The 10,214-nt window shown below is 35.5% G+C and overlaps 1 protein-coding gene across 1 annotated transcript in view; it reads right to left on the reverse strand.

Annotated features, from left to right (window-relative positions):
* The window catches only part of PSMD14 (proteasome 26S subunit, non-ATPase 14), a 106,967-nt gene that overhangs the window by 15,105 nt on the left and 81,648 nt on the right, over window positions 1-10,214 (reverse strand). Inside the window, 3 exon segments of the mRNA XM_017855804.1 lie at window positions 4,473-4,598; window positions 8,934-8,953; window positions 8,956-9,007. Of these exon segments, the coding sequence (XP_017711293.1) occupies window positions 4,473-4,598; window positions 8,934-8,953; window positions 8,956-9,007 (198 nt within the window).

Raw genomic sequence — 10,214 nt, forward strand, 5'->3', positions numbered from 1 at the left:
AACTTTTCCATGTTTATATACCATTTGTCTTTTTTTGCAGTGAGTTTTCTCTTTTGCTCAACTTATTTAAAAAAAAGTATTTTATAGGCCAAGGCTACAAATTGGGTACAGTGTATACTGCTCAAGGGATGGGTGCACCAAAATCTCACAAATCGGCATTAAAGAACTTACTCATGGAACCAAACACCACTTGTTCCTCAGTAACTTACAGAAATAAAAAACAAAAATAAAATAAATATTTTATAGGAATTCTCTGAGTATTATGCATTTTTGGGTACCAGCTCACTCTGTGTTATAAGTAAAAATATTTTCTCCCATTCTGACTCATAACAAACAATAAATGCTGTTGTTATTTTATGAAGATAAACTTTAACGTCACGTTATCAAATTTTTCAAAGCTCACATTAATATTCTTACTAGAATTATAGTAACTTTTGGGAAGCCTGACAGCAGCTTTACAATACTAAGTCTTCCCATTTGGAAACATGGTATGTCCCAATTTATTTACAGATGTTTTTCATTTTCTTCACATAAGTCATACACACTTACACATTTACATTTCTTGTGATGGTTAATTCCTGAATATTTTATAATTTCAGATGCTACTGTAACTGATTTGCCTATTTTTCGACTGTTTTCAGTTTATATAACTGTGTTTACCAACTACATAATTGTTGATTAAAACAGTTCTAAGTTTTCTAAGTTAATTCTTAGATTTTTATGTTTGATTGCAAACACATTCTATTACATCCAAATAATAATAATAATAATCTTACCTCTTTTCCCCAATATTTATATCTGTTGTTTTTATCATATTGTACTACCGAATGAGGTATCACTATTTAGTATAGCTACTGTATTAAACCAAATGTAATTGTATATTTACAGATTTCATATGTAAGCATATAAAAGAAATATTCAAACTTTCTTTCAGGTTACTAAGTAGGTCAATATTTCCACCTGAACAGTAAACTGTCAGATCTCAGAATTTATAGCACTACATGCTTGGGGAAAAAAAGGTAAATTTTTGTTTCTATGCTATTCTTAAAATGTTCTTCGCAATTCATTTTTTCACCTGCACATTCATTTACAAGTATGTAATCAAACATTATCAAAATTTAAAAAAAAATAGCAAATGCATCTTGGCATGAATAAATTAGGAGACATGGAAAAACAGAACTGTGGGTATTGTGGTTCAGTAATTAGAAAAAATCAAATGACTAATAATAATCAAGCAGAATTTGTGTGGAATTCAGACTTGAAACTGAAAACTTGCGACATAAGAATTTAATTATTTTCTAACCTTCTTTTACTTTAGGACCTAACTGGCATCCAACAGTAATTACCTTAGCTTAAAACACCAACCAATTAAAAAGAATACTATGAAGAATTGGTAGCATGGGCCTTTCTTTTTATATTTTAAGTGTTACTAAAAAAACCCACCGTATTTCTTTCAATCACAGAGGGAATTACATTCCCAAATTTGGACTCTTTCATATCACAGCTTACACATTGTTTTCATTTTATAACCAAACCTTACAAGTTTTTGAGTACTACAGAGATTTTTTAAAACTGTAAAATAGGAAAAACTTCTGTAGATGGGCAGCAGTAACCATAAATAGGTTATTTCCTGGCAGTGGTACCAATACAAATTTACTTAAACGTGTAATGTTACAGAGAAATGAAAACCATTCCTACAGTCTGCTGAATAATTACTTAAGTCATAACTTTTTTACTTATAAAAGGTTAACTATTTAAAATATGGTAAGTGATTTATTTCTCTTTATCTAATCTCCACAGCATGAAAACATACACTAGAAAGGTAAGAAATATTTTCCCTACGATCTAGCATTAATGGGGATTTTCAGTTGAAACACTATAATCAGGGCATTCTTTTCAAAGCCAACCCTAATTCTGCTGGGATTTCATTTGTATGGGCCCATCAACTTTATTTTAAAGCTTAGTTCTCTCAAAAGTCTTGTTGTTACACTTGGTAAATTTTATACACTGTCTCTTGGATAAAATATATTTTAAGATGTATTTATTTTAAAAGAGAAATATTATGTTTTGGTGTAATAACTAACAACAATCTTAACTATGATCCTGAAATCTTGAGCTCTAGCCCTTACTAATTCCTAGTCCCACATTTCTAATTGCTTCCTTAAAAATAAACTCTTTACCTCCTTCCTCAATCCTTCTACTTGTACCTAAATTGAAAATGCTGGTGGTACTACCATACTACTAGTCACCCAGGCAGGTAACTTTGAATTCCTCTTTGATTCCTCCTCCTCCTTTTACTTCGTCTATCCAACCAGTACCATGCTTTATTTATTTGCCTATTGATACCTCCATTCCCACTGCTACCATGGTAATAATACAGACTCTTTGTATCTTTTGTTTGGGTAGTAGCAAGCTCCTCTTAAACAGACTCTCCATTTCAATCTTCTCTTACAGCATTCCTTCTATACTGTTGTGAAATTATGTTTCTAAAGTCAGGTTCTAAGCATATCATGCCTCTGATCAAAAATAACTCTTAGGCCAGGCACGGTGGCTCACTCCTGTAATCCCAGCACTTTGGGAGGCCAAGGCGGGTCGATAACCTGAGGTCAGGAGTTTGAGACCAGCCATGGACAACATGGTGAAACTCCGTCTCTACTAAAAGATATAAAAATTAGCCAGGTGTTGCAGCGGGCACCTGTAATCCCAGCTACTTGGGAGGCTGAAGCAGGATAATCTCTTGAACCCTGCAGACAGATGTTGCAGTGAGCCGAGATCGCACCACTACACTCCAGTCTGGGTGACAGAGCAAGATTCCATCTCACAAAACAAACAAAACAAAAAACTCCTCAAAAAAACCTCTTATCCTGACATCCCAAGTGCTGTTATTTGACTTCAAAAACTTTTTAAAACTTAATTCCCCACTGCTCACCTTCATGTACTATGCATACTAGCCAAGCATATTGTTTCCTAAACATGTCCTGTATCTTTTTTTCTCCCCAACACCTCCCCAACCCACCCCGCTCCACCCAAACCTCACATACCTGGTAACCACAATTCTACTCTCTACTTCCATGAGTTCAACTTTTTTAGATTTCACATATAAGTGAGATGATGTGGTACTTGGCTTTCAATACCTGGCTTATTTCACTTAAAATAATGCCTTTCAGGTTTATCCATGTTGTCATAAATGACAGGATTTCCTTTTTTTTAATGGCTGAATAGTATTCCATTGTATGTATATCTACATACCACATCTTCTTTATTCCTCTGTTGATTGACACTTAGGTTGACTCCATATCTTGGGTACTATGAATAATGCTCCAATGAACATGGGAGTCTATACATCTCTTCAACATACTGATTTCATTTCCTTTGGATGTGCAACCAGTGGTGGGATTGCAGGATCTGTTCTATGCCTTTTCTATCTCCTAGCCCTTGCCTGTGATGTTTATTTTGTCTAGGGTAACATTTCTTTGTATGTTCAAGTCTTACTTATGCTTTAAGGCCTAGTTCGATTGTTGTTTATCTGTAAGACAGCAACCTGGGTGTTGGCCAGCTTCAAAGTCAGAGCCTCTGAACTCCTACAGGGCTTCCCATGGTCTTCTCTATGGTAGTATTTCCTAATGTCTAATTTCAAGAGTATACAAATCTCCTGGAGAACTTGTTAAAGTGTAGATTTTGAGCCAGTAGGTCTGAAAGTCTGCATTTCTAACAAGATCCTAGGTGATGCTGATATAGCTGGTCTGTAGACAATCTGAATATGAAGGTGTTATGGTACAGACTGATTTTTAACTAATGTGCTGATTATTTAGAAGCTTGTCTAACTGTTCCTGTTTTCCTATAAATAAAGCAAGGATTCTTTTTTTTTACTATAACTTGTATAAGAGATGTTCAATAAATATTTGTTAATGTAACACTGCATAATGTATAAATGTGTATTTTCAGATTGCAGGTTTTCAACCCATTAATGAGTTGCAATCTATATGTATACATGTATGATATGCCTGGCACATTAGATTTTTAATAAATAATCATTAAATGAAAAATAGAAACGTTCATAATATAAATTATACAGAGCAAGTAGTAAGTGCTGTTAATCGTTATCTGTATCCCCTTACTCCCTGTCCCCTTCAAGAGAAACATACCTTAAATAATGAAGAGATTTCAAATATGCAACTGTATTACATGGTCTTCAACAGGAGTTGAAAAACTATAGCCCATGGGACAAATCTGGCTAGCTGCTTGTTTTAATAGAACCCAAACACATTCATTCCTTTACATACTGTGTAAGGCTGCCTTTGCATTACAAAGGCAAGGGTGAGTAGTTGCAGACCAGATGAACTGCAAAGCAAATATTTACTATTTTATTTACAAAAAAGGCTTCTCTATTTTTAATTACTTATACAATGCTTGGCATCTAATCATATGTATTCCAAAGATTATAAAGAACAAATGGTGGAAGTAACTTTTACCTTATTGTAATTCTTGGCTAATTCCAACATCTCTTTTACCACTGATTCATTGTGTTTACAGTGTTCACTGTAGTCCTGAAGTGTCAAACCTTCCATCCAACTCTTCTTATGCAAATTTAGCAACATCTAAAAAATAAAGAAAAGTAATTCTTTTCTGCCTTGAGGATACCCCTTCATTGTTTAGAGAAAAAAAAAAAAACATTTTGACTTAATGGTTTAAATTTAATTTTATTAATTCAAATAAACTCCAATTAGAATGCTCCTATATTTATATTAATATAACCTAAGGAGTACTCCAACACCAAGGCCTTTCCATTTGCTGTCCTTCTACCTAGAAGGCTATTCTCATCTTTGCATAACTTGCCTTCCTCTCTTCCTTATAGATAGATGTCTTCCCTAACAACACTATACCTAAAATAGTCGCACTACACTACCTTAAACAAAAAAATCTTTCTTCCCTTAACCTGCTGTATTACTTGTGTAACGCTTACAAAGACCTGAAATTTTTGTTTACTTGTTTACTGCATTTCTCTCCCACTAAAGGGAAATCAAGAAGGCAGGGACTTTGCCCTATTCATTTCAAGACCACTAGGGTCTATATTCTAGAACAATACCTAATAATAGCTCAATAAACATCTGATGAATGAATGACATTCATATTAATATTACACAAAGTATCTCTAATTTTTCATATAGCCTAGCTTTCCAATGCCAAGATAACAAAGATAAATGCCCCATTTACTGAGTGACCTTGTGTCAATCTTTCTGATCCTAAGTTTAGAGATCTGTGAATTAAGGGCTTGTATTAGGTAATCTCAAAGTTTCCTTCACATTCTGGTATTCCATCTATAACTTCCTTATTGTCAGGATGAAAAGCCATGAAGCTGAGAATAGAAGATTTATCTAGGCTGGTCACAGTGGCTCATGCCTGTAATCCCAGCACTTCAGGAAGTCAAGGCGGGTGAATCAGTTGAGGTCAGGAATTCAAGACCAGCCTGGTTAAAATGGTGAAAGCCCCACACTGGGTCCTATTGTGGGGAGGGGGAAGCGGGGAAGGATAGCATTAGGAGATATACCTAATGTAAATGACGAGTTAATGGGTGCAGCACACCAACATGGCACATGTATACATATGTAACAAACCTGCACGTTGTGCACATGTACCCTAGAACTTAAAGTATAATAATAATTTTTAAAAAAGGCGTTCTTGAACCACAAACAACAGCATGAGCCATCTGTGCCTTAAGGACATGCTCCTACTGCAGAAAACTAGCCAAGCCCATCCCTTTATTTTAGCCCATCCCTTCATTTCCTATAAGGGATACTTTTAGTTAATCAAACATCTGTAGAAACAATGCTAATGACTGCCTTGCTGTTAATAAATACGTGGGCAAATCTCTGTTCATGGCTCTCAGCTCTGAAGGCTATGAGACCACTGATCTCCCACTTCATACCTCTAAAACAAAACAAAACAAAACAAAAAATGGTGAAAGCCCGTCACTACTAAAAACACAAAAATTAGCTGGGTGTGGTGGCACACGCCTGTAATCTCAGCTGCTTGGGAGGCTGAGGCAGAAGAATCACTTGGACCCGGGAGACAGAGGTTGCAGTGAGCTGAGATCACACCACTACACTCCAGCCTGGGTGACAGAGTGAGTGAGACTCCAAAAAAAAAAAAAAATCTCGTGTGCAATCACACCAGCAAATTGGGGTTGGACCCTATATTAGTGAGCATGAAACTAAACACCTTAGTTCAACGTTTCTCAAATTGGACTTACAATTCTGAGTACTTATTTTAGAAGTTTTAAGTTTTCAGGTTTATATTTTAAGACACTTTTCTTAAAGTCCTACCCTACAAATTTTCTTCAATTGAAGACTGTCATTAAATAAGCTTTCCCCTTTGGATGATTCACAAAACTGTGAAAAGTAAAAGAAAAAAAATGATGGCTATAAAATGACTGTTGTTTTGTCAATAGAACTGTTATACTTTAAATGAGATCCCTGACCCATGAGAATCTGAAGATATACTTGAAGATATATGGGGGTTTAGTTTAGAAAAATTATCCTACTTGCTTAGAAGTTTACAGCTATTTGTGGTACAAATTTTATCGTATATTGGAAAATAAGCTGCCTGTCAAAATCACCTATAAGGTTTTTCAAGATACAAAACTCCTCCATTCCCTTCCTTTGGTTCCAAAGGCACTAATTATCCCATTTTCTTACTGTGGCTCCAGGGGCAAAGAGAGTATGCCAAAAAAAATTAGGAAAACCCTCCACAGATGATTTCAGTTTCTTTGATTGCTTCCTAGCTTCTCCACTGATACCGTTCTAGAAAATACATGTTTGGGAAATGTGGATGCTGCTACAACTACCTATGCTATATAGCCACCTATAATTAAGTGTTGAGACTTAAGATTTCCCTACCACTTCAAAAGCAAACAAAGACAGTTCCCAAGGAGCAGCAGGATATTCCTATCATACCTGGACAAGGATTCCCTTGTGACCCTCAAGTAAGGCTTGGGGTTAAATATACAAGTTGTCTGGATAAGAGTAAAGGCAGAGCTTTTGTTACCAAGAAGGCAGTTTAACAGCTAAACTGAGCTATTAAGAACATAAACATAACATTAAGTAATTTATGTAAGTGCTTATATATTTGCTGTTTATGCCAAGGAAAATGGCTAAGTTTATGAGATACTCCCCAAAAAAAGAGAAAGAAAAAATTGATGTAATTAGCTAGACATTTCCGAATAGATGGGTGTCAGATAGCAGTCTGATAAAATATTTATATTCTGAATGAATTTTGTTTGTACCTGAGTGGTGCCATTTTTCACAGCCTGTACTCATTCCATGTAAAATTAAAAATAAGTGTTAAAAATATACTTAATCAACTAAATCTATCATAGCAGAAGTAAACTGTGGTACACAGGCAGGAATTAGAAGACAGCTTTATAGGATCCCCTCAGGCCAAGGCAAAAGTAGTTCCCCACTCCCCTCACTCACTACATGCTCAAGCACTGGGCCCTTCAGATGAGTTTATAAGTGGATTTCACCTTTTAAAACTCTAGTTTATCAAACTTAAAAAAAACAAAATTAGAATTCTTATTTCAAAGAAAATCTTATATTGCATATCCTCCCCCCCAGTATATAGATTAGATTAAAAATGGACGTGATCTGGTTGAAAGAGGGGGTAAGCGTGGAGAGCCCAGCTCACTCCATCCGCCACTTGCCGTGTACCAGAATCCCCATCTAAGACACCTTGGTGAGAAACAGTTTGGGCTAGATAGAATGATCTTATTTGCTACTGATTACTTACCACTTTCAGACTTGAGAGTGGTCTCACTAACCAAAACTTACTAGCTATCAATCAACAATAAACTCAGTGTTCTTTTAAAAAATGCTTTTAACTTTCTCAGAGAGAAATACAAGAAACTAATTAGGTGGATGACTAATTGTAATAGTAAAGAGGGGGAAAGTGGTTCAGATTGTAATATCAAAAAACAACAGGCAGAGTTAAATACTTGGCATTAGTTGAGAGAAAAACTGTACTAGAAATAATCCTAAAATAGTGGAAACAAATGAGAATGCTAATTCATCAAAATGTCAGGTAATGTTAAAAACTAATCAAACTTGAAAACTGGTATAAAATGGGATAAGAATCTAGTACAAATTATCTGAAAACCCTATAACTGTTTCTCTGACTCACTTTTAGTTTTCCTTAGAGTAAACATGGTATGTTTTCTAAAAGCACTAGGCTGGGTGCAATGGCTCATGCTAATGATCCCAGCACTTTAGAAGGCTGAGGTGAGAGGATCACTTGAGCACAGGACTGTGTTCAAGACCAACCTGAGCAACAAAGCAAGAGTCCGTTTCTACCTCCCACCCACCACCCAAAAAACAGCCAGGTGTGGTGGTGCATGCCGATAGTCCCAGCTACTCGGGAGGCTGTAGAGTGAGGATCCCTTGAACCTGAAAGTTTGAGGCTGCAGCCTGCCGTGATCACACCATTGCACCGAAGTCTGGGAGACAGAACAAGACCCTCTCTCTTAAAACAAACAAACAAACAAAAAGACACAACTGCAGTTTAAGTCATTCCTCTAAAATTTATAGAGCAATATATTTACTAATTTAATTACAAAAGGCCTTTTTCTTGAAGAAGATAAGTTAATCAGAAAATCATAGAACTAAAAGAAATATTTTTATGATTTATCATAAAACCAAAGTGGAGTGTTTGATTTATTTCCTACTCCCTCTCCCACTTCAGCACCTACCAATAAGGTAAAATGTGTCTTTAAATAGTCCAATAAAATATTCCTTTATTTTGTGCTGCAATTCATCAATAATGGAGTAATATTTGGAAACACTGAAAGAGGTCAAAAATTCAAATTTAAATCACATTCCAGGTAATAGTTTAAATGGTTTGAAAAGACTTTTTTCCTCCTATAAGATAAAATTTAAACTTACCTTCTGTTCCAGTTCATTTTCCGATAGTTAATAGTAATGGAGTAATAATGTCTGTTTAGTCCATGAATTAATGCCTAGATAGATAAACGATTTTAAAAGGACAAATTACTATTTTCACCTAATAAAATGTTTGAAACTGTTGATATTCTTACATAATACCTGTACCATCCTCTAATAAAGGCATTTTATTTTAAGTAAATTAAGACAAAATTAAAGTATTTTTCTTAGCTACAAGTTTAAACCTAAGGTTTAGAGGAATGGGTTACACATTCTTCAAAGCATGATATGGAGGAGCACAAATTAAGCAGTTTCAGTAGCCTTGCTCAGTCAGAGATAAGGTTTGATCTTATCATAAGCTAAGTTTATAAATCATTCATAATCTATTAAATCTAACTTTATGATATCTAGGGGGCTCATGGGTATTTCAAATGAAAAGCCTAGAAAGCTACAATAACACAACTGTTTCTTTACCCACATTAATCTGGAGTTCCCCTTTTCCTCATTCAGTTATGATTAATTCAAATAATTATGTTATGCATGTCTCCAAATTAACAATGTGGATTTTGGTCTTTACTGGGTCTGTCTAGCTAATGCTCTTATCCAGTGACATGCAGTCTCACTAACCAGAATTTTTTTCACCTCACTCTATTTCCAAGGTGAACAGTCCAATCATAATAAAATCTTAAGCTAACGGCATGGCTTTATTAAGAAACAATAATCCCGGATGTCCTGAAATCAATTCACAACTGCCCCCATATCTAACTCTAACAACATCAACTGTTCAAATGAGGTTCAACAGTATTGTGGTGGACCTAAAGGACCCTCTGGCAGCCTAGAAAATCATTAAAGTACAGAAATACACCTTTAGGGATATTTTTAACAAGTATAAAACAAAAGGACTTTGGAGTTAACCCTCAGGAATCTAAAGACAAAAGCTAACCAAAATAATCACCACTTCTCTAACTAATGGACTTTTACAATGTAGGTCTAAAGATGTCACCGAGGAGAAAACCAAACACCGCATGTTCTCACTCATAGGTGGGAACTGAACAATGAGATCACTTGGACTCGGGAAGGGGAACATCACGCACTGGGGCCTATCATGGGGAGGGGGGAGGGGGGAGTAGGGAGGGCTTGCATTGGGGAGTTATACAAGATATAAATGATGAATTGATGGGTGCTGACGAGTTGATGGGTGCAGCACACCAACATGGCATAAGTATACATATGTAACAAACCTGCACGTTATGCACATGTACCCTAGAACTTAAAGTATAATAA

The sequence above is a fragment of the Rhinopithecus bieti genome, unplaced genomic scaffold, assembly GCF_001698545.2.
Source record: "Rhinopithecus bieti isolate Rb0 unplaced genomic scaffold, ASM169854v2 scaffold_40377, whole genome shotgun sequence".
Taxonomy (NCBI): Eukaryota; Metazoa; Chordata; class Mammalia; order Primates; family Cercopithecidae; genus Rhinopithecus; species Rhinopithecus bieti.